This window comes from Podarcis liolepis, assembly GCF_965112155.1.
Source record: "Podarcis liolepis genome assembly, chromosome: 14".
Classification (NCBI taxonomy): Eukaryota; Metazoa; Chordata; class Lepidosauria; order Squamata; family Lacertidae; genus Podarcis; species Podarcis liolepis.
Genome location: NC_139569.1, coordinates 2,885,807 through 2,910,034, shown reverse-complemented (window position 1 = coordinate 2,910,034; position 24,228 = coordinate 2,885,807). Strand labels below are relative to the sequence as shown.

The 24,228-nt window shown below is 48.2% G+C and overlaps 1 protein-coding gene across 1 annotated transcript; it reads left to right on the top strand.

The window, feature by feature from the left end:
- Positions 1–1,481: 1,481 nt before the first annotated feature.
- Positions 1,482–22,662, top strand: AP5Z1 (adaptor related protein complex 5 subunit zeta 1). Its single transcript, XM_083474717.1, has 17 exons — positions 1,482–1,637; positions 2,918–3,055; positions 3,364–3,550; positions 3,842–3,986; positions 5,304–5,413; positions 5,767–5,935; positions 7,939–8,079; positions 9,464–9,501; positions 9,604–9,766; positions 10,883–11,061; positions 11,661–11,803; positions 13,129–13,275; positions 14,489–14,600; positions 16,615–16,712; positions 18,338–18,470; positions 19,069–19,283; positions 22,029–22,662. Exons 1-17 carry the CDS (start codon positions 1,597–1,599, stop codon positions 22,297–22,299), a joined length of 2,430 nt encoding a protein of 809 aa, XP_083330843.1. The 5' UTR covers positions 1,482–1,596; the 3' UTR covers positions 22,300–22,662.
- Positions 22,663–24,228: the final 1,566 nt, after the last annotated feature.

The window sequence follows — 24,228 nt, the reverse complement described above, 5'->3', positions numbered from 1 at the left end:
CCACTTATCCAAAGGTAAGTCTGTGTCTGCCTGAGCTTGAGTCTGGACTAAGGGTTCTGAGCTCATGTCTTCTGATTCAATACATGATGTCCAATCACAGAACATTTCAGGATTTGAGCCTCTGCCATTGGCCCTTGAACTCTGAGTCGTGATTTGCAGCTTGGAAGTTTAGACAGCCAATCACGGTGGGAGTGGGAGTGGCCCAGGCTTTCAGGTATGTATATAAGCAGTTGCTTTGCCCCTGTTACCCAGCTATGTAGCTCAATATAGGTTCTTGCTGTTATCCCTGTGTCTTGCCTCATGGGAACCCACCTACACTTCACTGGCGACAAAGGTGGGATGCTAGGCTAGTATGACTGACCAGTGATTTAAATCAAGTGTTATTGACTAGTGATTTAAATTGTGATTTAAATCAATTTGATTTAAATCAGATCCACCCTGGTTCTGAGCAAGGGCACACCTTTTCCGTGTTTTTATAACGTAACCGCCCTGTGATCCTCGGATGAAGGGCAATGTGGAAATTTAAAAAATAAAATAAAATAAGACATAAGACGACTGTTCATGTGTGCCACCACAGCAGCAAGAATCCTTGTGACAAGAAAATTGAAAGATGAAAAAATGCTGACAATTACAGACTGGCAGATACTTAGGCTAGAATACCTACAATAGCGAAATTGACGGGAAGAGTTAGAGGAGTAGTGAACCAGAAAATATTTAGAGAATGGAGAATACTTAAGGATTATATAAGATCATATTGTACCAATGATACAATACTAGCAGAACTCAAGTGGTACCTGTAAACAAAATGAATAACAAACATCGTTTTTGGAGTAAATGGGAACAATACTGAAGATTAGTAAACTGCGACAAAAAGAAAGATAGTATAAACAGTGCAATGAGAATGATTGGAAGACTCGTTTTATCAGAAGTCTTTTTATTTAAATGTTTATTAAGATGTTAATAGGAAGATTACATATGTAAATTTGTTTTTGCTCCTTTCTTCTGTCCCCCTTTCTGTTCTGCAATTTTCTCTCTCTTCCTTTTCTTTTCTCTTTTTTCCTTTCTCTTTATTTTTTCTTTCTGCAATATGAGAGTGTAAATTTTATTTGTAAATTTTTGTGTATATGTGTGTAACTTACACTAGTAAAGATTACTTTTTTTAAAAAAAGGAAATTAAAAAAACAAACTGCATTTTCAAGCTCTGTGTCCTCTCCCATCATTTCCTGCTCCTTATGAGATCCTACCCCCGGCCAGCCCTTAAAGCTGTGCCCTCAGGCGCACCTGACAATTAAAAACCTCTGCACCCCCTCCCACCCCAACACAACAGGGCCCCCCCCCAGCCCACCTCCCGCCTGCAAAGAAGGCCGCCAAATCCCATATAGGAAGAAGAGGCGCCTCCTCCTCCCTCCCTCCCAGAACTCTGGCGCCGAGGAGGCCGGTTTCCACACGGACGGATTTGAAGAGGGACCCGCGCGCATGCCCAGAAGTGTTAGGCCGGAGAATAACCCGGAAGTAAAGGAAGCGCTGGCTGTGGACCCCCAAAATAAGTCCGGACTCCCCCCCCCCCATTTTCCTTTTTTCTTTTTGGAAAATAGGATGTATTCCGCGGGGACGGAGAGCTTCTTGCGCCAGGCCAGGTAGGGAGAGGCAAAATGGGGGGGGGGCTGGGGAAGGGGGAGCCACGGGGGAGGGAGCAGAAGCCCTCCAGAGGCTTTGGGTTCCAGCTGCTTCTTTGGGGGAGGCTGAGTTGGGGCTTGCCAGCTTCCTCTTCTTTATTAATATTACGACTATTATGTATTTATTTATTTATTTGTGCCCCGCCTTTTGCCCTGGCAGATACTCTTTCTTTTCTTTTCTTTTTTGCTTTTTGAGTGCTTTATTGATTGAACACTTTATAACAGAAAATTGTACAATAGATATTATAAACAAAAGGAGAAATACAAAATAAACGGTTCTTCATTCTTCAACTAATGCATGCTTTGGACATAATTTATTACGGTCGGAGATCAGCTTATAAAACACACTTGGGGGTACAATCCCAGAAGGAAAACAAACATTTAAAACAATGTACAACAATAAATTTAAAATTTATAAATGCGAAAAGCTTAAAACTTTAATCCAAAGTACTGTATTTTAATATTTTGTTGGAAGCTGCCCAGAGTGGCTGGGGAAACCCAGCCAGATGGGCGGGGTATAAATAAATTATTATTAACTTATTGCAACAGCCCTGTGAGGGGAGGTTATGTTGAGAGGCAGTGACTGACCCAAGGACACCAGGGAGCTTCACGGGATTCTGTGAAATGTGGAGACTTCCTCTTGGTTAAGATATAAGGACACAGAAAGAGCCTTGCTTTATCAGGCCAGTGGCCCATCTATCCTGTTCTCACGGTGGCCAAGTAGATGCCTCTGGAACACATGCAGTGCTCTGGTTTGCTCCTTGCAAACCATTTTCATAATGGAAATATAAGAGTATGCAAGGGTCTGTCTGGTGCTTTGCCAGCCCACGAGCCATCCAGCCCATCCAGTTGTCACTGAAGTTGCCAGCAGAGTCTTTCCCAGCCCAGTGTATGGCAAAGAAGAAGAAGAAGAAGAGTTTGGATTTGACATCCCTCCTTTCACTCCCTTTAAGGAGTCTCAAAGCGGCTCACAATCTCCTTTCCCTTCCTCCACCACAACAAACACTCTGTGAGGTGAGTGGGGCTGAGAGACTTCACAGAAGTGTGACTGGCCCAAGGTCACCCAGCAGCTGCAGGTGGAGGAGCGGAGACGCGAACCCAGTTCCCCAGATTACAAGACTACCGCTCTTAACCACTACACCACACTGGCTCTCAAAGCAACTACTGTCATGGTTGGCAAAGGCCTGATGTGGAAGTTTGCAAAACGGAGATTTCTTAATTTCTATATGCTTTCCTATTAGGGAGATCCAGGATGAAGAACTGAGAAAATTCATTTCACGAATCACAGGCTTTCTCCAAAATCAAGACTTCGGAAATGAGACTGTCGATAGCTTGCAAAGACTGTTTTTGATCGTCTCAGCCACTAAATATGGACGGAAGTAAGTGAAGGCAAATGCTGGTTTTAATAAGTCCAAGCAAACATCTGTAGCATATTTATAGCTCTGATAATCAAATGCTACAAGTGTCTCCGTAGAACTATGATGTGAGTGGCTTTCCTTACCTTGGGCTGGTTCCCTTTCATACTGGTGTTCAGTCAGTAGAATATAACAAATATTAAAACATCTTACAGTGCAATGCTATACATGGCTTCCCAGTTTGACTTACTTCCAGATATGTGTGCATTGATTGCACCCTTAGCTTCTCTTCATTTTGTGTTCGCTGCTTATGTTGATGATGCTTTTTGCAGGATAGATGGCAAATTTCTGGAACTTCTGCAGACAGTGTTGCATCTGCCAAAGACGCCTGAGCAAGTCCAGTTTCTTTGTGCTGCCATCCTGAGAGAGACGTCACTTTGTAATGATTTATCTGTGTCTTGGGATAACATCCAGGACACCAAGCTCCTGAGCCTTGCCTTCTCCATCGTGCTAGCCCAGGTAAGTGAACTGTGATTCTGGACAGACCACAGTTTGGTTCTTTGCTTTGTTTCCCTGTGACTGTGGCCCGTTTCACACCCAGATTTTGGACATGGTATAGTTTTTTTTTGTCGTTTTTTAAAAATGCTCCCCCATCTGGCGAGATCTGGTCTATGCCAAATTCCAGGCACCGTAAACTTTTTTTAGTTGTTCACTCAGAATCTTAAATGAATTGCCAGAGGACAGGTGTCTTTTGCGTAAGCTCAGCCTCTGTGGCTTGTGAGCCTTCAAAATCTTTGCTTTTATCCAAAGGGCAGTAAAAAGGCAGTGGTGGAAGCTTTTGGGCAGCGTGTGGTGAAAGTCCTGGAAGGCAGGCTTCCTGAAGGTCAAAATGCACGGCACCTTCTCCCCCTCCTTTCAAAAATCATCAGCTTTCTACCGATGAGCCTTAATGAAGGTAAGTGCAAGAAGTGGGCAGGCTGGTTGGATCTACTTTGGTTTTTTTACTAGAACCCCAACCTCTGAGCTGAGGAACTGAACTAATCTGAGAGTCCTTTCACACAAAACTTCAATCTTGGTTAGCGTTCCTCATTTTAAGAGTCTTGTTCAGGTGCTATTCTGAGACCCTAGGGGGTGTGAAATCCTTGCGTATCTCCTAGAGATCTGCCGGTAGACCCAGATCTGCCTTCCGTCCGCCCTCCTGTAGAAAACAACCAAGTTAGTTTGAGGCTGGGACTTTGAACATTTGTTTTAGTCCTTTGAAATTGTAAACCACTGTGAAATTGTAAACCACAGCAGAAAGGCAGTATGTCGTTCAGCCCAGACACTGAGGTCCAGCTCCAAGGGCCTTCTGGAGGTTCCCTCACTCAGAGAGGTGAGGTGAGGTTACAAGGAACCAGGCAAAGAGCCTTCTCAGTAGTGGCGCCCTCCCTGTAGAACACCCTCCCACCAAATGTCAAGGAAATAAACAACTATCTGACTTTTAGAAGATATCTGAAGGCAGTCCTGCTTAGGGAAGTTTTTTTATGTTTGATCGTGTTTTTAATATTCTGTTGGGAGCCACCCAGAGTGGCTGGGGAAACCCAGCCAGATGAGTGGGGTATAAATAATAAAATCATTATTATTGTTATTATTATTCAGACTAGTCTTCCCCAGTGTAGCGCATGGCGTATGTTTTGGCCATGTCAAATTTGGTACTGTGGGTTTTGTCATCCAGAACCTCAGGAGGGGAGCAGTTTGAAGAAGGTTTTTAAAATGTTTTGAACCATGCTGAGGTCTGTGGATGAAGGGCAATATACTTAATAATAATAATAATAACCTAGACACTGCCAATGTCTAAAGCAGGTAGCTGTTCAGCTCTGCTTAGGCAGTCACCCAATATATTTTCAGCCAATATTACAGAGATGAGGTTTTAGAGGCTAAGGGGTTTGCTGTTTCGCAGGAGCAATTAAGTGCCATAAACATAGGCTGCAGCCAGACCAATGTAATTAGGGAATTCTGGAGGTGTTTATAGAAGGGTAGTCTCTTCTGGTTCCTGGTAAGAATCCCAGTTCCAGCCTCTTTTCTCCACAGATGAGGATGCGTGGGTAGAATAAATTGTGGGTGTCAAAGATGCAAATTCACAGGAACAGCTCTTCTGTTGATCTGCAGAGTTTTCCTGCTCCTGGCCCCAAGCACTAAGCTCTTCTCTGGACAGTGTAGGGACAGATGAAGCTGTAGGTGGACCCGAGGCTGTTTTGTCTTTCTGACGGGCTGTGTTGCTTTTCATCCATAGATCAGATCAACCTGCTCAGCAAAAGGATGGTGGACTGGCTGAGGTATGCCAGCGTCCAGCAAGGAGTCCCCCAGTCCTCAGGAGGCTTCTTCAACCCTCGAGCAAGACAGGTGCGGAACTGCAGTTCCAGGGGTCATGAACCCGGGCTTGCTTTTTAAGAGAAGGCACGTGGAAAAACCACCCAGCGAGTCAAGTGCACAGACGCAGATTCTGCGCTGGGGTGACCCTGAATCCTGCCCTTCCTCCAAGGAGCTCGGAGTGACTTGCATAGTTCACCTTTGCCCTTGCAGCAGTGGGAGTTTCCCCCAGGCATCCAGTTGGCCACTGTGAGAACAGCAGGATGCTGGACAAGGTGGACCACTGGTCTGATTCTCATGTCTGGCCTTTAAACACCTGGGCTCTCTGGTCCTGATTCTCTGCTTTCTAAGTAGCGGCTTACCCTGCTCTTTCTTCCGCCCCACAGCCTGGCCCCATCATGGAGGTGGACGGCACAGCCACCACGGACTTCTTCACTGTGCTCTCAGTCGGCCAGTATTACACAGAGGACCAGTGGTTCAACATGCAGGCCTTCTCCATGCTGCGGAAGTGGCTGCTGTGCTACGGGAGCAACGGAGCTAGTAGTCCAAATTCAGGTAAGGATCTAGAGAGGTGGAGGGGAGGGCACTGTGCATACAGCCAATGAGGAACATGATTGGCAGCCGCCGTCAACACATCTGCTGTTATGGTAAGACACCAAGGGATCAGATGGCGAACAGCATTGTTTACAGCAGCATGCTCCATACTGGATAGATAATAAATACAATATTAAGTAAAGGTAAAGGGACCCCTGACCATTAGGTCCACTTGCAGACGACTCTGGGGTTGCGGCGTTCATCTCGCTTTACTGGTCGAGGGAGCCGGCGTACAGCTTCCGGGTCATGTGGCCAGCATGACTAAGCTGCTTCTGGCAAACCAGAGCAGTGCACGGAAACGCCGTTTACCTTCCCGCCGGTACCTATTTATCTACTTGCACTTTGACGTGCTTTCGAACTGCTAAGTTGGCAGGCGCAGGGACCGAGCAATGGGAGCTCACCCTGTCACGGGGATTCGAACCGCCGACCTTTTGATCGGCAAGTCCTAGGCTCTGTGGTTTAACCCACAGCGCCACTCGCGTCCCACTAAATACAATATTATTGGTTTGTTATAATGGGGGGGGGGCTTTTCTTTTGGGTTGATATGTTATTTGTATTTCTTAAAAAAACAAAACCTCTCTCTATATATAAATATATAGTGAAGAGAGTGTGACTTTCCAATCACGAATTAAACCACGAGGTCTCACGAGGAGAGGTTTCCTGTTGCAGCTCTGCACAACCCACTGCTTATTCTAATGGGCTTCTGATGGGGCAGCTAAGTTGTGCTGTGTCTCTGCATTGAGTGTGATTAGACCATTCAGTTGCACCTCATGCAGAGAGGCAGTAGAGTTAGCGGCCCTTAGAGGAACTGTGCCCAGAACAGGGACTCAAGCAGAAACATTGGGGTGGGCAAAGAAGTCGGGCCCTTCTGAGTCTAGGCAGTGTTTACCATCTTGTGGTCTTAAAAGTAAACTCTCTTGTAGGAAAAGAATGAGCTGCACTTTCAATTTTAAATGTGTTAGAATGTGTGTTAGAAATTTAGGGGACCTTTGAGGAAAATAGGAAATTGACAGAGATAGATATTTACTTAATAATGATTTGAAATTTGAACTTGAACCTGCTTAGTATGTTGGTAGGTTCTTAGCCTTACAGTCATACCTTGGTTTTCAAACAGCTTAGTTCTTGAACGTTTTGGCTCCCAAACGCCACAAACCGAGAAGTGACTATTCTAGTTTGCAAACTATTTTTGGAAGCCAAACGTCCGATGGGGATTCCGCGGCTTTATGCAGGAGCTTCCTGCAGCCAATCAGAAGCCACGCTTTGGTTTCCGAAGTTTTGGAAGTCGAATGGAACGGATTCCGTTCGACTTCTAAGGTACAACTGTATTTGTTAGGTTTTTTTCCTTCCTGTCTTTAATTATTTTCTTTCTCCTTAATTTTTTTTTCTTATCTTGTAGAAGACAAGCTGCATAAAATGTGAGATTGTGTCAGGCTGAATTTATTGATTGTGTTTTGCTGATTTGGAATGTTTTGTACGCTCTATTTTGATTATAAGTTAATAAAATTACTAGAAAAAGAAACCGAGGAAACCTTTCACTGACTCATCTTGCCCCATCTTTCTGTTTGCGTGTGTGATTTTTAATCGTATAGAGAACAAGCAGAAAATATAAAGTTGACATATAACCTCACCCCATAACAAAACAGGTGTTAGGACCATAAATAAGAAAACTATACATCAGTGAGAAGCAAAAATAGGTACAAATAGAAGAATAGGAGCTGAATCTTAACAGAAGACAGGGAGGAGATCAGGCAAGCCAAATTGCCCTGGCGATTGCCAACAGATGTTTTTGTCTGTGTGATTCAGAGGTATATAAAACAAAGTCCCACCATATTGCACTCAAAGACTGTGGCTGTTCTTTACCCTGCAGCAAACGTAGGTTGTGGGAAATCTTTTTTCAAGACTGCGATGTTCCTACAGCACGCTTGCATGAATAAACTGCTCATCTTGTCCCACTTTCTTTGCAGATGATAAATCGGAGGTGGACGGCTCCGTCATGTCCATGGTCTCCGTCACCTCCACCTCCAGCCGCCTGCTCCCCCCCAAGGAGCGCTTGCGGGAAAAGGCCTTTGAGTACTGCCAGCGGCTTATAGAGCAAAGCAACCGCCGTGAGTCCCCTTTTCTGTGCTTGGCTTGTTTCCTGCTGGTGAGGGTGACAAGAGATTTAGGGATACTGTTTGCTCTTTCACGCCTTCTCTTTTCCTTCTCCTATTTCGCACTGTAACTTGCACAGAAATTAATTTTTTTCATGCACCCATATTTCTGAATCCCCTTCTGGAGTCTTTCCTCCCAACTATTCCTCCAGTTGTCTGTGGGGAAGGAAAGGTCCAGCTTTTCCAGGAGAAGCAGCAGGTGGAGGGGTCTGTTTTGGCTCACATGCCGACTCAGTTGTCACAAGCTAGGTATGTTTAACTTGGAGAAGAGGAGACTGAGAGGTGCCGTGATAGCCACCTTAAATATCTGGAGGGCTGGCACGTAGAAGATGGAGCAAACTTGTTTCCTGCTGCTCCAGAGGGCGGGACCCAAACTAAGGATTCAAATTGCAAGAAAGGAGATTCTTACGAAGCATCAGGGAGAACTTCCTGATGATAAGAGCTGTTTGGGCATGGAAAGCTTGTTTAGGGAAGCTTTTAATGTTTGATGCATTACTGTATTTTAATATTTTGTTGGAAGCTGCCCAGATTGGCTGAGGAAGCCAAGCCAGATGGGCGGGGTATAAATAATAAATTATTATTATTATAAAGAGTCCCTCGGGAGGTGGCAAACTCTCCTTCCTTGGAAGTTTTTAAGCAGAAGTTGAATGGCCACCTGTCAGGGGTTCTTTAGCTGCCATTCCTGCATCACAGGGGGTTGGACTAGATGATGATGATGATGATGATGATACTTTTTTTATACCCCACCCATCTGGCTGGGTTTCCCCAGCCACTCTGTGCAGCTCCCAACAGAATATTAAAAACACAATAAAACATCAAACATTAAAAACTTCCCTAAACAGGGCTGCCTTCAGATGTCTTCTAAGAGTCAGATAGTTGACATCTGATGGGAGGGTGTTCCACAGGGCGGGTGCCACCACCAAGAAGGCCCTCTGCCTGGTTCCCTGTAACCTCCCTTCTCACAGGGAGGGAACCGCCAGAAGGCCCTTGGCGCTGGACCTCAGTGTCCGGGCAGAATGATGGGGGTGGAGACGCTCCTTCAGGGATACTGGGCCGAGGCCGTTTAGAGCTTTGAAGGTCAACATCAACACTTTGAATTGTGCTCGGAAACTTAACTGGGAGCCAGTGTAGCTCTTTCAGGTTATATGGTCTCAGTGGCCGCTCCCAGTCCCCAGTCCAGCTGCTGCATTCTGGATTAGTTGCAGTTTCCGGGTCACCTTCAAAGGAAGCCCCACGTACAGCTCATGGCAGTAGTGCAAGCGGGAGATAACCCGTGGGGTCCCTTTCCAAGTTCTATGTTTCTGTGGTTCTATGAGTTCAATTTTGTTTTGTCTGCCAGGGGCTCTGAAGAAAGCCGACGGGGAGCTTCAGAAAGCCGTAAGTAGCCTGAAGGAAGGCCTTGGGGCTTGAGCAGGGATCTTGGGCAGCCATTCCGGAATCCGTGACGGTGACGTCTCTCCCCCTCTTTCCCTCGCACAGTGCCTTATTGAAGCCATCACCATCATGGATATCATTTGCAGACAGGACTCTTCCTACGTCTACCGCTCACTCTCCTGCCTGAAAAACGTGCACAGCCGGATCAGCGGGGACCTGTCTTATGCCAGGGTGCTGCTGCCCATTGCCCAGTTCTTTCTGAACCACAGTGAGTAAGGCTGGCCGGCTGAAGCGAAGCTCTGCCTCCAAAACAGCTTTGGTAGGGAGGGCAGCTGCAATGCCAGACAGCTTCTTCCACGGCCTCCCTTTCCCTTTCCCCGGGGGAAGGAAGCCAGAGATGGGAGCCAAATTCCTGCCAGGGAGAGGCAGCAACTGCCTTGGAGATTCCTGTCCTTGCAGGCAGCAAGGGGCAGTTTGCTTGCCTTGCGTTTCCCTCTCAGCAAAAGCAGGAAGCTGAACTCCAAGCAGTGCAAGGCGGGTGGCAGGAAGAACTTGGGTTTGCCACAAACTCACCCCCAGACATCAGCTCTAAACTGAGAAAGGGGCTTTTTATTAGAAAATGGGGAAAAGGGAAAGCAGAGAGGAATAATAATAATAATAATAATAATAATAATAATAATAATAATAATTTTTATTATTTTATTATTTTATTATTATTTATACCCCGCCCTCCCCAGCCAAGACCGGGCTCAGGGTGGCTAACACCAGGTAAAAACAATTGATTAAAATACAACTTAAAAACAAGATTGAAATACAACATTAAAATGCAGCCTCATTTCAGTAGAAACTCAAATCAAAAACTTTTTGGGGATGAAAATGTCAAATCTTCACCAAGGCCAACTATCCAGACTGGTCCTACATGGGCCAGAAAAAAGCCAGGGAAGTCCCCAAATAGGAGTTCCATCACAGAAGAAGAAAGCTAAAAGGAAAGAGGGGGAGGGGATCAAGTTGATTCCAAGCCAAAGGCCTGGCGGAACAACTCTGTCTTACAGGCCCTGCGGAAAGAAATCAGATCCCGCAGGGCCCTGGTCTCATTTGACAGAGCGTTCCACCAGGCTGGAGCCAGTGTTGAAAAGGCCCTGGCCCTGGTTGAGGCTAATTTGACTTCCTTAGGGCCCAGGACCTCAAAGTGTTGCTATTTATGGATCTTAAGGTCCTCTGTGGGGCATACCGGGAGAGGCAGTCCCATAGGTATGAGGGTCCTAGGCCGTGAAGGGCTTTACGAAACACCCTCAGTTTCCTCCTCCCCAGGGCTGACTAAAGCAGGATGGAGAATGCTAAATTTATGCATGCGTATGTGTGTGTTTCTATCCTTGCTCCCCAGGTGAGACGGCGGCTGTGGACTCCGAAGCTGTTTACAGGCACCTCTTCACCAGAGTTCCCGCTCAGCTTTTCCACAGCCCGATGCTGGCCTTTGAGTTTATCCAGTTCTGCAGGCACAACATTCGGTTCTTCACTGAGAAACTCAGCATCTTCCGACAGAACTTCCCAAACCTATTCAAGGTACCTGGTAGAAAGACTCTCACGGGGCCTCATGGGCAGAAGTTAAAAGCTGTTGGAGAATGTGAAGGTGGCTTCTGCTTTTTCATCCAACTTCTCTTAGTTGGCTCTTTCTCAGGGCCATTATTATTATTATTATTACTATTTTTTTAAAAACGTATTTATATGCAGCCTTCCTCCCAAGTTGAGATTCAAGGCAGCTTCCACCATTTAAAAGCGACATTACGAAATACAAAGGAATAAAAACAAACTGGTTTAAAAACATCTAAACAACATTTAGAATTAGCAAAATTAAAATCCAGTTTGCGGGTGGCTCTGTGGTCTAAACCACTGAGCCTAGGGCTTGCCAATTGGAAGGTTGGCGGTTCGAATCCCCATGATGGGGTGAGCTCCTGTTGCTCGGTCCCTACTCCTGCCAACCTAGCAGTTCAAAAGCACCTCAAAAAGTAGATAAATAGGTACCGCTCCGGCGGGAAGGTAAATGGCGTTTCCGTACGCTGCTCTGGTTTCGCCAGAAGTGGCTTAGTCAGAATCCACTTGGGGTGTGGAGGGAGAGCAGGCCCACTCACTGCAGTTTCATCTCGTTCCCCCCTCCCCTGCAGTTCCTGGCATGGAACAGCCCAGCCCTTATCGCCGATTATATGGACCTTCTGCCAGCCCTGCTTGGGACCGACACGGCTCTGGAGGTCTTCCACCTGCTGCTCGACTTGCCGTGTGTGGCAGTGGCGCTGGATGTCCAGCTGAGGTAATAGCTCTCCTCCCCACAGCCTAGTGCCAGGTAGCGCAGAGTAATGGTATTACAGTGGTACCTTGGTTCTCAAGCTTAATCCGTTCTGGAAGTCCGTTCCAAAACCAGAGTGTTCCAAAACCAAGGTACGCTTTCCCATAGAAAGTAATGCAAAACGGATTAATCCGTTCCAGACTTTTAAAAACAATCCCTAAAACAGCAGTTGAACATGAATTTTACTAACAGGACCATTGATTCATAAAATGAAAGCAATAATGTTCAGTGTTCTGTATTATAAAATAAATAGGACAGTATTGTAGATGGTAAAAATTAAAATTAATTTTTTTTCTTACCTGCACTGATGATAGTCATTGTTTGGATGGGGGGCTTTTATCCATTTCTGCAGTCACACAATCAATCTGAAGAAGTGTGCATGCACACGAAAGCTCATACCAATAACAAACTTAGTTGGTCTCTAAGGTGCTACTGGAAGGAATTTTTTTATTTTGTTTCAACAATCAGTCAATCAGTAGATGAACTGGGTTCCACACAGTCACAAAAACAAATTAACCGAAAAAGCCTCAAAAACAAAAATGCAAAATAAATAGCAAAAACAAAAGCACCAAACTTAATCCGATCCGGAAGTCCATTTGTTTTCCAAAATGTTCGAAAACCAAGGCGCAGCTTCTGATTGATGCAGGTGCCCAGGAAACAATAGCCGACAGCCACATCAGAAGTTCAGCTTCCGAAAAACGTTAGAAATCTGGAACACGTACTTCCGGGTTTTTGGCATTTGAGAACCAAGGTACCACTGTACTATTTTATATTTATTTATACCCAGACCAGGACTCAAGGTGGCTGATCAGTTAAAATGGAAAAAGCTCATCCTTAGATGCACAGCTGAGCTAATACGCCTTTACAGGCTTGTAGGAAGGGGGGGGCTACCAGACGGTGCTTTTGAACAAGGTGCGTGTGGGCTTTTCTCCACCCCCATCGTTCTACCCGGACACTGAGGTCCAGCACCAAGGGCCTTCTGGCAGTTCCCTCACTGCGAGAAGCCAAGTTACAGGGAACCAGGCAGAGGGCCTTCTCGGTGGTGGCACCCTCCCTGTGGAATGCCCTCCCATCAGATGTCAAAGAGAACAAAAACTACCAGACTTTTAGAAGACACCTGAAGGCAGCCCTGTTTAGGGAAGCTTTTAATGTTTGATGTATTATAGTATTTTAATATTCTTTTGGAAGCCGCCCAGAGTGGCTGGGGAAGCCCAGCCAGATGGGCGGGGTATAAATAATAAATTATTATTATTATTATTATTATTATTATTATTTCCGTCTGTTGCTAGGTCTGCCCTGACTCCCCTGCCTGAGAGGACTCCTGTGGACCCTGCTCTGAAGCCAGCCACCTGCCTGGAAGCTTACCGCCACCCGGACTACAGAGCCCTCTTCCAGTATCTCCTTCGGGTCGAGTCGGCTCCCGGAGACCCGGGCAGGTAAGAGGCCGTCCCTGAGACAAGCTGCTCTTCTTAATTTATTTGATGCTGTCTGTTTTGGTGGTACTCATACCTTGCCCGCTAAACAAAGTTCCCGAGGCATCTTATGATATAATCAAAGTACTGTTGTGGTTGTGGGGGGTTTTTTTGGCAAATCTTTTTCTTAATGATTTTCATTTTTTTGTCCAAATTGGTCACTAATTAAAACAAATTAAATTGAAACAAATTGACGTTTCCCCAAATATGAACAAATTTAATGTTTTTCCAAAGCTGACTTCCTGCACTCCCTCCTGGATGTGTTGGTGGTTCTCCTTGGTGCTGTATCATAGAATCTTAAGAGTTGGAAGAGACCCCAGGGGTCATCTAGTCCAACCCCCTGCAATGCCAGAATCTCAGCTAAAGTATCCATGACAGACGACCATCCAACCTCTGCTTAAAAACCTCCAAGGAAGGAGAGTCCACAACCCCTGAGGGAGTCTGTTCCACTGTCAAACAACTCTTACTGCTCCTGATGTTCAGTCGGAATCTCATTTCTTGCAACTTGAAGCCATTGGTTCGAATCCTGCCCTCCAGAGCAGGAGAAAAACAAACTGGCTCCCTCCTTGGGCCGGTCACGCTTCTCTGAAGTGGCTCCATCTTCCATGTGACGGCCCTTCTTCTATCTTAAGATGTGATTAAAAATCTCCAAGGAAGGAGAGGCCACCACCTCTCGTGGGATTCTGTTCCACTGCTGAACAGCTCATACTGTCTGAAAGTTCTTCCTGATGTTGAGTCAGAATTTCCTTTCTTGCAGCTTGAAGCCATGGGTTTGAGTCCTGCCCTCCAGAGCAGGAGAAATCAAGCATGCTCCCTCCTCCGCCACTGGCAAGAAGCCAGTGTGGTGTAGTGGTTAAGAGCGGTAGACTCCTAATCTGGTGAACCGGGTTCGCGTCTCCGCTCCTCCACATGCAGCTGCTGGGTGACCTTGGGCCAGTCACACTTCTCTGAAGTCTCTCAGCCCCACTCACCTCACAGAGTGTTTGTTGTGGGGGAGGAAGGGAAAGGAGAATGTTAGCCGCTTTGAGACTCCTTAAAGGGAGTGAAAGGCAGGATATCAAATCCAAACTCTTCTTCTTCCATGTGACGGCCCTTAAGATTTGCCCCTTTGGTCTGCAGCCAGACTCTTCTGATGCTCTTATGGGTTCTTCCCTTGTGATCCCGCCCCTCCCCCCAGGTTGACTCCCATCCGCCAGCTCCTGGGCTCCATGGCCAGTTCCCCTCGCGTGGTGCAGTGTGCGGAGAGCGTCCCTGTCTTATTGCAGCTCTACTTTGGAGTCGTAGCCGAGGTAAGGTTTGCTTCCTCCGTGCAAGGATCTGTTTCAGTTTCATTTCCTCCAATACGCCTGCTTCAGTGAAGGTTTTAAACTAGGGCTTTAAAGCACTGTGAAATTTGAGAAGTATTGTTAAAAGGGAATAGAAAAAGAAAGGTTTAAATAATGACAATACAAACTTAAAGAATGAGCAACTTAAATAATGACTATGGACGATTTACGGAAAAGCTGAAGGAAGTCCAGAAGAAAAAGAAATACTTTGTGAAAAATTGGATGTGAAATTATTGTGTGTTTTTGTTGTTTGTTTTTGTAATTAATAAAAATTATTATATATATAAAAAAAATAAACTAGGGCTTTAAAAATTGAAACATCAAAAGTGCAGCCAATACTTAGGTATCTGGGTTCCTCCCCTCCTCCCAAATCTGTATTCAGCTCCTGTTTTGATTCCAGAGTGTAGGAGGGTATTTACTTTGGCCAGCATCATGGCACTCAGTCTTCTACAAGGCTGGATTTTTCCATCTTACGCTTGAAACAGCCTTGAGGAGTGATGTCGGAGAGAGAGAGAGAGGTTGCTGATTTCTGCCTGCTGACCATGCAGACTGGCACTTGCTTCTGAGTAAGCATGCAGAGGATGGCATCTTTAGGCCACAGTCATCAGCACACTTACTAGGTAGTAAAGGTAAAGGACCCCTGGACGGTTAAGTCCAGTCAAAGGCAACTATGGGGTTGTGGCGCTCATCTCGCTTTCAGGCCGAGGGAGCCGGCGTTTGTCCACAGACAGCTTTCCGGGTCATGTGGCCAGCAGGAATAAACCATTTCTGGCACAACGGGACACCGTGACGGAAACCAGAGCACACAGAAATGCCGTTTACCTTCCCGCTGCGGCGGTACCTATTTATCTACTTGCGCCAGTGTGCTTTTGAACTGTTAGGTTGGCAGGAGCAGGGACCGAGCAATGGGAGCTCACTCCATCATGGGGATTCGAACCGCTGACCTTCTGATCTGCAAGCCCAAGAGGCTCAGTGGTTTAGACCACAGCGCCACCCATGTCCCTTTACTAGGTAGTAAGCTTCAGGGAGCACAGTGGGATTCTCTGCATCAGATTGCTGTTACCCAGTGTGCTTTGCGGCTGCATCAGGATTTGAACTTGGGTCTCCCTGGTCTAAGTCTAGCACTCAAACCACTAGACATGTCAGCTCTCAACCTAAATGTGGATTTGTTGTTTATTTCTTTATTCTGGGAAGCCACAGCAGCACCATGGGTGCTGATGATGTGCTCATCTCTGTATAGTAAAGGATTTGCAGCTAACCAGGATGCGAAACCATGGTTTGAAGTGTGTTGGCAAGGCCTGGTTTGTGCTGCATCTGCTCCAGTTGAAAGCACTTTCCTGCTCCTCCAGCCTCTGCCCTTGCAAGCAGCTGCCCCTGGTGTCACCTTGGACAAAGTTCCAGCAGCAAGGTCAAAGCCAGCAAACTAAGCCAGCTTCAGTGCACCTTTGGGATCTAAAGCTGACCCAAGTCCACAAGCCAGTTATTTCCCAGAAGAGGTGTCTGGTTGGCCCCTGTGAGAACAGGATGCTGGACTAGATGGGCCCCCTTTGGCCTGATCCAGCAGCCTCGTCTCATATCCTTAGCAAGGGTCAGTGCTAACCCTGGTATGGTGGTTTGGCTGCACCACCATGCCAGAATGCCGATGGGTGAACTGAAAAAGATCCCCCATGTTGCAAAACAGAACAATCTGAAAAACATCAAGCAACACATAGGCTAATATAATATATTGACTATCAAACTGTTTCAAAATTCATAGACAGAAGACGTGTAATATGTGCAGGGAGTCACAAACTAATAAGAGTCAAGTAACTATTCCATAAGCAGAATGCAGGTGGCTGGCAGATCTGCTCAGTAGATCTTTGTTGTAGCGGGTGATGGGATGAGTTCAGCATGCAAGGGCCCGGGATTCTCCAGGATTCCCGGATCTTCCTTCGCTGAGTTAAGGCACTGAACGGTCCTGCTCTTCCTTCTTCTCCAGTTTGCAGATGGGGCTCTTGCAAACAAGCTGGTCCTGGCAATTCTGGAGAGGAGCGACCAGCTTTATGGAATCCCCACTTTCAAGGCAGAGGTGTACAGGTGAGTGCAGACTCATCATCTCAGGTGGGGAAAGGGCAAAATCTACCATCTCCAGGCTGGGGAGTTTTAAGCCCCGATAGCAACTGAAGCTCCTGGATGGAGTAGTTCTGTAATGTTTCTCCTTGAACCTTTCTCTCCAATGGAGCGGTTTTCTGATTTGATACTACATTGTCCCTTACAGTCAAGGTTCCTCTTGGGATATTATCTTTCTGTTCATCGCCCTGACCTATTGGTTGCTTACGTCTCTATCCCAAGTCTGGTAGAAAGTGGTCTATTCATTTGTTTTATTTATAAAAATATTTATTTACTGCTAATTCTTTTTTTTAAAAAAAAAAATTGGAGCGGATTACAGCAATGGCACACAAAACTCATTTGATAAAAACCATATTAAAAAGTTTAAATCAGAAATCAGCTAACTTATTGTGGAAAGGTGTATTTCCTGCTTAGGCATGGCGGACTGGGGGGGGGAAGCAAGCATTTAAAAGTTGAGACAGAAGTTGTCTACTGATCCTCTAGTGGCAGAGAGTTCCACAGGACTGGGCAGATGACGCTAAAGGCTTGGCTTCCAAGTGATGTGTATATTCTATTGCAACTGAACTACTGACACTGTTCTGACCAAGTGTTCTTTAGCTGAAAAGGCTCCCCAAGTGGCTTACAAAAATTGGTAATAAGGCAGTCTCTACTTCCAGGCTTGCAATCTCTTTAAGACACAACACACAAAGAAAAAAATGGTGGGAGGGAGAGAGGAAAAAACAAGCTCCATTCATGTTATTATGCCATTAACAAGCCGATAAACAGCTTTTAAAAAAATGCCTTGTGAGCCATGGAGACAGTAGTGCTTTTGGATAAGAAAAGTCTGAGGATGATTGATTGGAAGAAGAGGTGGCCCTTGAGAAAATGCCAGGGCAGCAACTTGACTAAAGAAGTGTTAATTGATTAATCACAGGAGACTGAGTCTGGCATCTAATTTTGCATATGGGGGGGGGGAAGCATTTCTGATGCGAGACACCAGCTCTCTTTGCTTTAATATTGTGTGCATCTTCAGAGGCCTTCTTTCAAGAGAAAAGGAGAGAATGCCTCTCTTTTTAAAGTTCAGGTCTCTTAACTTAATTTTTTTCCTAGCTGCCGTTTATGCAAAGGTTCCAGGGTAAATGTACAAAAGTGAATAAAATCAATCCCCACAGCATGTAAATGCAGTTTAAAGTAAGCATTAAAAAAACAAGAGAAACCAGGCATACAAAACCACCCCAGAAATACAGTTCCCAAGAATTTCATCTACACGATACACATTTGTATTACAAAAAAATAGCATTTAAAAAAACCTACCCTGCCAAATAAATCGAGAGCAAGTTTTTAGTTGATCTGAGGGTGTTTTGACGCGGCGAGTCCAACAGATGAATCCCTTTGGCGTTGCAGCCCTAACTGATGCCTCCTCTCCTGGAGTGATTAAATCCTTTTCGGCAAGGCTTCTGCTGCCACGACAGCCTCTCCCAGACCCCACCCCAAACACCTCCTACCGAAAGCCTATTTAGAAGCAGAAAGTGGCCTAAACACTGTTTTGGAAGCCTTGTTCTGTGGGTTGCAGAGAACCCTGGTCACCCCGGCTGTCCTCTTTTCCCCACCAGGGTGATGAGCTCCCAGCTGTCAGTTCTGTGCAAGCTGCACCCTTCGCTGGTGGTGGAGCTGTCCCATCAGCTTTTGGAGTTTTCGGGAACGGTCACCAACATTCAGAGCAAAGAGGACCTCTTCACTGACGTGGTAAGCAGAAACCCACTTGCCCTGGCGGGTAGGACCACCCCTACATTCCCATCTGGGATACTGATTATATCCCTTCTGCCGGGAGAGGGGAGCCTGCTGGCCTTCCAGATGTTGCTAGACTCCATCTCCCATCATCCCTAAGGAAGTCAGATGAGCCTCAACCAGAGCCAGGGCCTTTTCAACACTGTGGAGTTTGAAGGGACCACAAGAGTCATCTAGTCCAAGCCCCTACAGTGTAGGAATCGCAAGTAAAGCACCCCTGACAGATGGCTCCCTGACCTTTGTTTAAAAACCTCCAAGGAAGGAGAGCACCTCCACCTTCCTAGGAAGTTGGTTCTGCTGTCAAAACAGCTGTTACCCTCCGAAAACTCCTCCTGGCTTCCAGTGTCTCCTGCTTTTCTCCTAAGGAGAACTGCTGGTCTCTCCCTGGCCAGGGACAGAGGAGGAGGCACCAGGTGCAGGCAAGTTGATTCCTGGTTAGTTCGCCCACCCCTAGGGTCCCTCAGGCTTTCTCTGCTGCTTCCCTCTCACGTTTCTAGCCCTCTGTGAGGTAATGAGGTACGTATGCCCCCCTCTGAAGGAGTGTGCCTTCCCGCAGGTGTGGACCATTGGCGAGTACGCGTCCGTATCGCACGACAAGCGCTGCACGGTGGAGCAGATCAACCGGTTCTTTGAAGTCCTCGAGGCCATGCTCTTTGAGATCACACAGCTGCGGCCCTTGGCCAGCATCCCCAAATACTCTCCTCGCGCCATCGCCGTCCTCATGACCGCGCTCACCAAGCTGGCATCTCGCAGCCAGGACTTGATTCCAAGGTTTGAACCCGGGGGCAGATGGGGGGGGGGAACAGGACTGAACGTCCGCTCTGGTTTGCGTAAGAACTGGCGAGGACATCAGTTAGGGCTGGGCGACGTCTGGTTTTCAACATTGTGATATATCGCCAGCTAAACCTCTAGTTACACCGATATATCATGATGTAAGGATGGAGCTGGTTGGCTTCACAGTTTTTCCTGCATCGTGATTTCTGCCAGCACCTGCTCTTGTGATTCGCTGAGGCGGGGGAGAGCTGAGCCAACAGAGTTTGCAGGAATCAAGTGAAGCATTGGCTGACTTCACGTTTCCCCCCACATTGTGATTTTTGCACAGCTATGCCCCCAGCCAGATGGGCAGGGTAAAAATAAAATTCTTCTTCTTCTTCTTCATATATTGCCAGGTCAAACATTATGAAAGCGATACCACATTATGGACTTCAAACTGGTTTTAGATGATATTTTGATATATTGTCCGAAACAAGTTTGAAGTCCATACTGTGATCTCGCTTTCATAATGTTTGACCTGGCAATATATTGTGCCCTAGACACCAGCGTGATATGGTTGGGGTTCAGTTTGGTGGGGAAGCACCTACTCCTTGAAAGGACAGCAGCTTTCCCCAGCCTGGGCCAGATGTTTTGGAGCAGGGGTCAGCAACCTTTTTCAGCCGTGGGCCGGTCCATCGCCCCTCAGACCATGTGGTGGGCCAGACTATATTGGGGGGGGGGGAATGAACAAATTCCTATGCCCCACAAATAACCCAGAGATGCATTTTAAATAAAAGGACACATTCCACTCATGTAAAAACACACTGATTCCTGGACCGCCTGTGGGCCGGATTGAGAAGGCGATTGGGCCGGATCCGGCCTCCGGGCCTTAGTTTGCCTACCCCTGTTTTGGAGTATCACTTCTATCAGCCCCAGCCAGGTTGGGGAATTCTGATGTGAAAAGTCCCAGCATCTTAGGTAGTGAGAAAGACCTGCTGTTTTGCTAATCCACTGGCAGTCACCTAGACTTGGGGTGGTGGGCAGGAGGCAGATCCCATGGGTGCTATCCTGTGCCTTGCCTCTCCCCCTCTTGGTCGTCGGCAGCAAAGCCTGGTCAGTAACACAGCCCTACTGGCCAGTCAGTACCAGATCTGGCTTTAGTGGCAGGTCGTTTGCAAGGATTTTTGCCTCCCAATCAGTGGCGTAGCGTGGGGGTGCAGGGGGGGCGGCCGCACCGGGCGCAACATCTGGGGGGGGGGGCGCTCGCACTCGCAGCTCTCTGCCCCTACCTGGCTCACTCACTCTCTCTCACTGCAGTGCTGGCTGTGCGAATCCGATCCGAGCCGCTGGGTCGCCGCCCACTGTGGAGGGGGTGGGTGCCAGGCGTGCGGTGCGGAGAGAGAGCGAGGGACTATCTGGGGGAGGGACAGTGCAGCGGCCGCCCAGCGCAGCGTTGAGCGCGGGAGAGAACCACACCAGACCAGCCCAGGCAGCAGCAAGAAGAAGAAGCTGGCAGCGGCGGCAGGTTAGGGGTTAGGGGGCGCAAATTACTTGCCTTGCCCCGGGTGCTGACAACCCACGCTACGCCGCTGCTCCCAATTGTCAAAGCAATAGCAACAGCTTCAAATTCCCTCCCAAAAAATTGCCAGAAGCTTGTGGAGTTTTGCTGCGATAAAACTTGCGCCCATGATTCTGACCACAAATTCCTGGGCTGAGCATATGCTCAGAGGCCCTCCATTCCTTGGCGTTTTCCTTTACCTGGCTGAGCTGCTGCCATTTTCCACAGTGAAATACAAATTTCCCCCTGCAAAGCTTGAACCTGCCACCCCGAATGAGACCCTGTTGGACTGACAGGTGTGGCCAGTGAATTGCTTCGTAGGACTTTGGACCCGAGTCCTCCCTCCCAACTCAGTTCTGGTCCTTAGAACCCCAGAGGAGCCTGGCTGCTCAGTCTGGCCAAAGCCCATCTCGCCCAGCAGCCAGTCCCCACAGCGGGTACCTATGGGAAACACAGAGGTGCTCTCTCCCCAATCACATTTCCCAGTGGCTGGTAGTCTGGGGCGAACCAGCACAGCCACCATGGGTAAAGGTAAAGGGACCCCTGGCCATTAGGTCCAGTCGTGACCAACTCTGGGGCTGCGGCACTCATCTCGCTTTATTGGCTGAGGGAGCCGGCATACAGCTTCCGGGTCATGTGACCAGCATGACTAAGCCGCTTCTGGTGAACCAGAGCAGCGCACGGAAACGCCGTTTACCTTCCCGCCGGAGCGGTACCTATTTATCTACTTGCACTTTGACGTGCTTTCAAACTGCTAGGTGGGCAGGAGCAGGGACCGAGCAACGGGAGCTCACCCCGTTGTGGGGATTCGAACCGCCGACCTTCTGATCGGCAAGCCCTAGGCTCTGTGGTTTAACCATGGTTAGTAGCCATTATTAGCCTTGCCTAGTTTGCCTAATCCCACATTAATGGCCATCACTGCTTCTTGTGGCAGTGAGTTCCATAGTTCAACTAAGTATTTCCTTTGCCTTCCCCCCCAAAACACTTTTCTTAACTTCCCCTGAACCCCTTACCTGGGTGAGGTGTGCAGGATATGTTGGAGATGGCAGGTGACCAGGTTTGGAGCCCACAGCCCCAGTGACCACCCCACTCCAGCGGGAAGCCTGTTTCTCCCTGCCCCAAAACCTTGGGGAGCGAGGGGTGCTCTCCTTCCCCCCCCCTGCGAGGTGGCTCAGCCCCGCCCTTCTCCCCATGTCTCCCCACAGGGTGTCCCTCTTCTTGTCCAAGATGCGGACCTTCATCCAGAACCCGGCCGTCTCCTCCACCTACAGCCCCGAGGACGCTGAGGCCATCCTGACCCGGGCCACGGAGCTGATGAACTTGCTGAAGATGCCCAGCGTGGCTCAGTTTGTGCTGACCCCGTCCCCAGAGGTCTCAAGCCCCCGCTTCCACCGCGACACAAACGTTTCCCTGCCTCTCGCCATGAAGGCAGCCAGTCAGATTCTGGAGAGGGGAGCAAGCTCCGTTCCTGGCTGAGTCCTTCAGATGGAAACGTATCGTCAAGGACTGTTGGCTGCATGGGGCTGCCAGAGGCGCAGGCAGAGTTTGGGAGGGTGTGGGACAGGAACCCCCCCACCAACAGGGTGGAGGGAGTCTCTCTAGGGAAGGAATGTGGGCGAAGGAATGAAAATGGCCAAGTCAAACAATTTCCTTTTCGAAAACTGGCTTGATTTTTGCCAGAGAAGGGATTCTGCCTCCCTTCTCTGACTTCTCAGGTGCTTCAATTTGCCTGTCCTGTGCTTGTGACTGGGCAAACAGTTTGCAGATTTATTTCCGCAACCTTGTAATCAGTATTGTTGGATCTGGGCTTCCCTATGAATAAAATGTTGATTTGGCCTAGCCAGGCGCAGTGCAGGCTTGCTCCTTGATCTGCTGCCTCAGAAAGCAGACTTCCAGGGGCAGAAGTCTCCCGGCTCCATCTTTGGGGTCTGAGTCTCTGGGCTCCCTTGGAGCAGCAAAGGGTTTGGGACGTTTCTGCACTCTCAGCTACTCTGAGCCAGTCTCCCATTCCTTTCCCCCAGCTCTCCTTAGCTTGAGCCAATTCAGAAAAGTCAGGGGTCTCAGCCCGGCTGAAGGTGTCAGGTGCAGTCCTTGGCATCTGCAGGCTCCCTGACTGAAACCAAGGAGAGCCATTGCCAACCAGCGTTAATGGCGTTGACCTCAGCAAAACACCAGACGGGCCTGCTGGATCAGGCCAGCATCCTGTTCTGACCATGGCCGACCAGATGCCCTGGTGGGGAACCCGCAAGCAGGAGCTGCGCCCAAGACCCCTCTGCCCAGCTGCAATTCTCAGCAATGGTCGGATACAGTAAAAGGTAAAGGACCCCTGGATGGTTAAGTCCAGTCAAAGGCGACTGTGGGGTTGTGGCGCTCATCTTGCTTTCAGGCCGAGGGAGTCGGCGTTTGTCCACGGACAGCTTTCTGGGTCATGTAGCCAGGATGACTAAACCACTTCTGGCGCAACGAGAAACCATGACGGAAGCCAGAGCGCACAGAAACGCCGTTAACCTTCCCGCCAGAGCGGTACCTATTTATCTACTTGCACTGTGTGCTTTCGAACTGCTAGGTTGGCGGGAGCTGGGACCGAGCAACAGGAGCTCACCCAGTCGTGGGGATTCGAACCGCCGACCCTCTGATCGGCAAGCCCAAATGGCTCAGTGGTTTAGACCACAGCGCCACCCGTGTACACCCTTTTACCTGTGATATAAAGGTAAAGGGACCCTTGACCATTAGGTCCAGTCGTGGCCGATTCTCGGGTTGCGGCGCTCATCTCGCTTTATTGCCCGAGGGAGCCGGCGTACAGCTTCTGGGTCATGTGGCCAGCATGACTAAGCCGCTTCTGGCAAACCAGAGCAGCGCACGGAAACACCGTTTACCTTCCCGCCGGAGTGGTACCTATTTATCTACTTGCACTTTGATGTGGTTTTGAACTGCTAGGTTGGCAGGAGCAGGGACCGAGCAACGGGAGCTCACCCCGTTGTGGAGATTCAAACCACCAACCTTCCGATCAGCAAGCCCTAGGCTCTGTGGTTTAGACCACAGCGCCACCCACCTCTGAGATAGTGCAACCTAATAATAGCTGCCGGTATCAGGCCAGTGGCCCATCATCTCTTTCTGCACTGAGTTTTCCTCTGGCAGGAGGCATTTTCAGGCCCCCCGCCTTGCTGACACCAGGCTCTGGGAAGGGCGTGCAAGGTCTTTGGAGCCCCTCACAGCCTTCCAGAGTCCTGTGTGACATTTCCAGGGCACTATATGGTAGGGATAGTCGCACTGGGCGTTTTCCAGACTGGGCGCAATTCTGCCTTTGTGCACGAACCGCTGTGAATGTAACCTCCCTGTTAGTTGCCCCAGCCTGCTCTGCAACTCTGTGCCTCTTGAGCCTGTGTGATTCCCCTTCCCAGCACT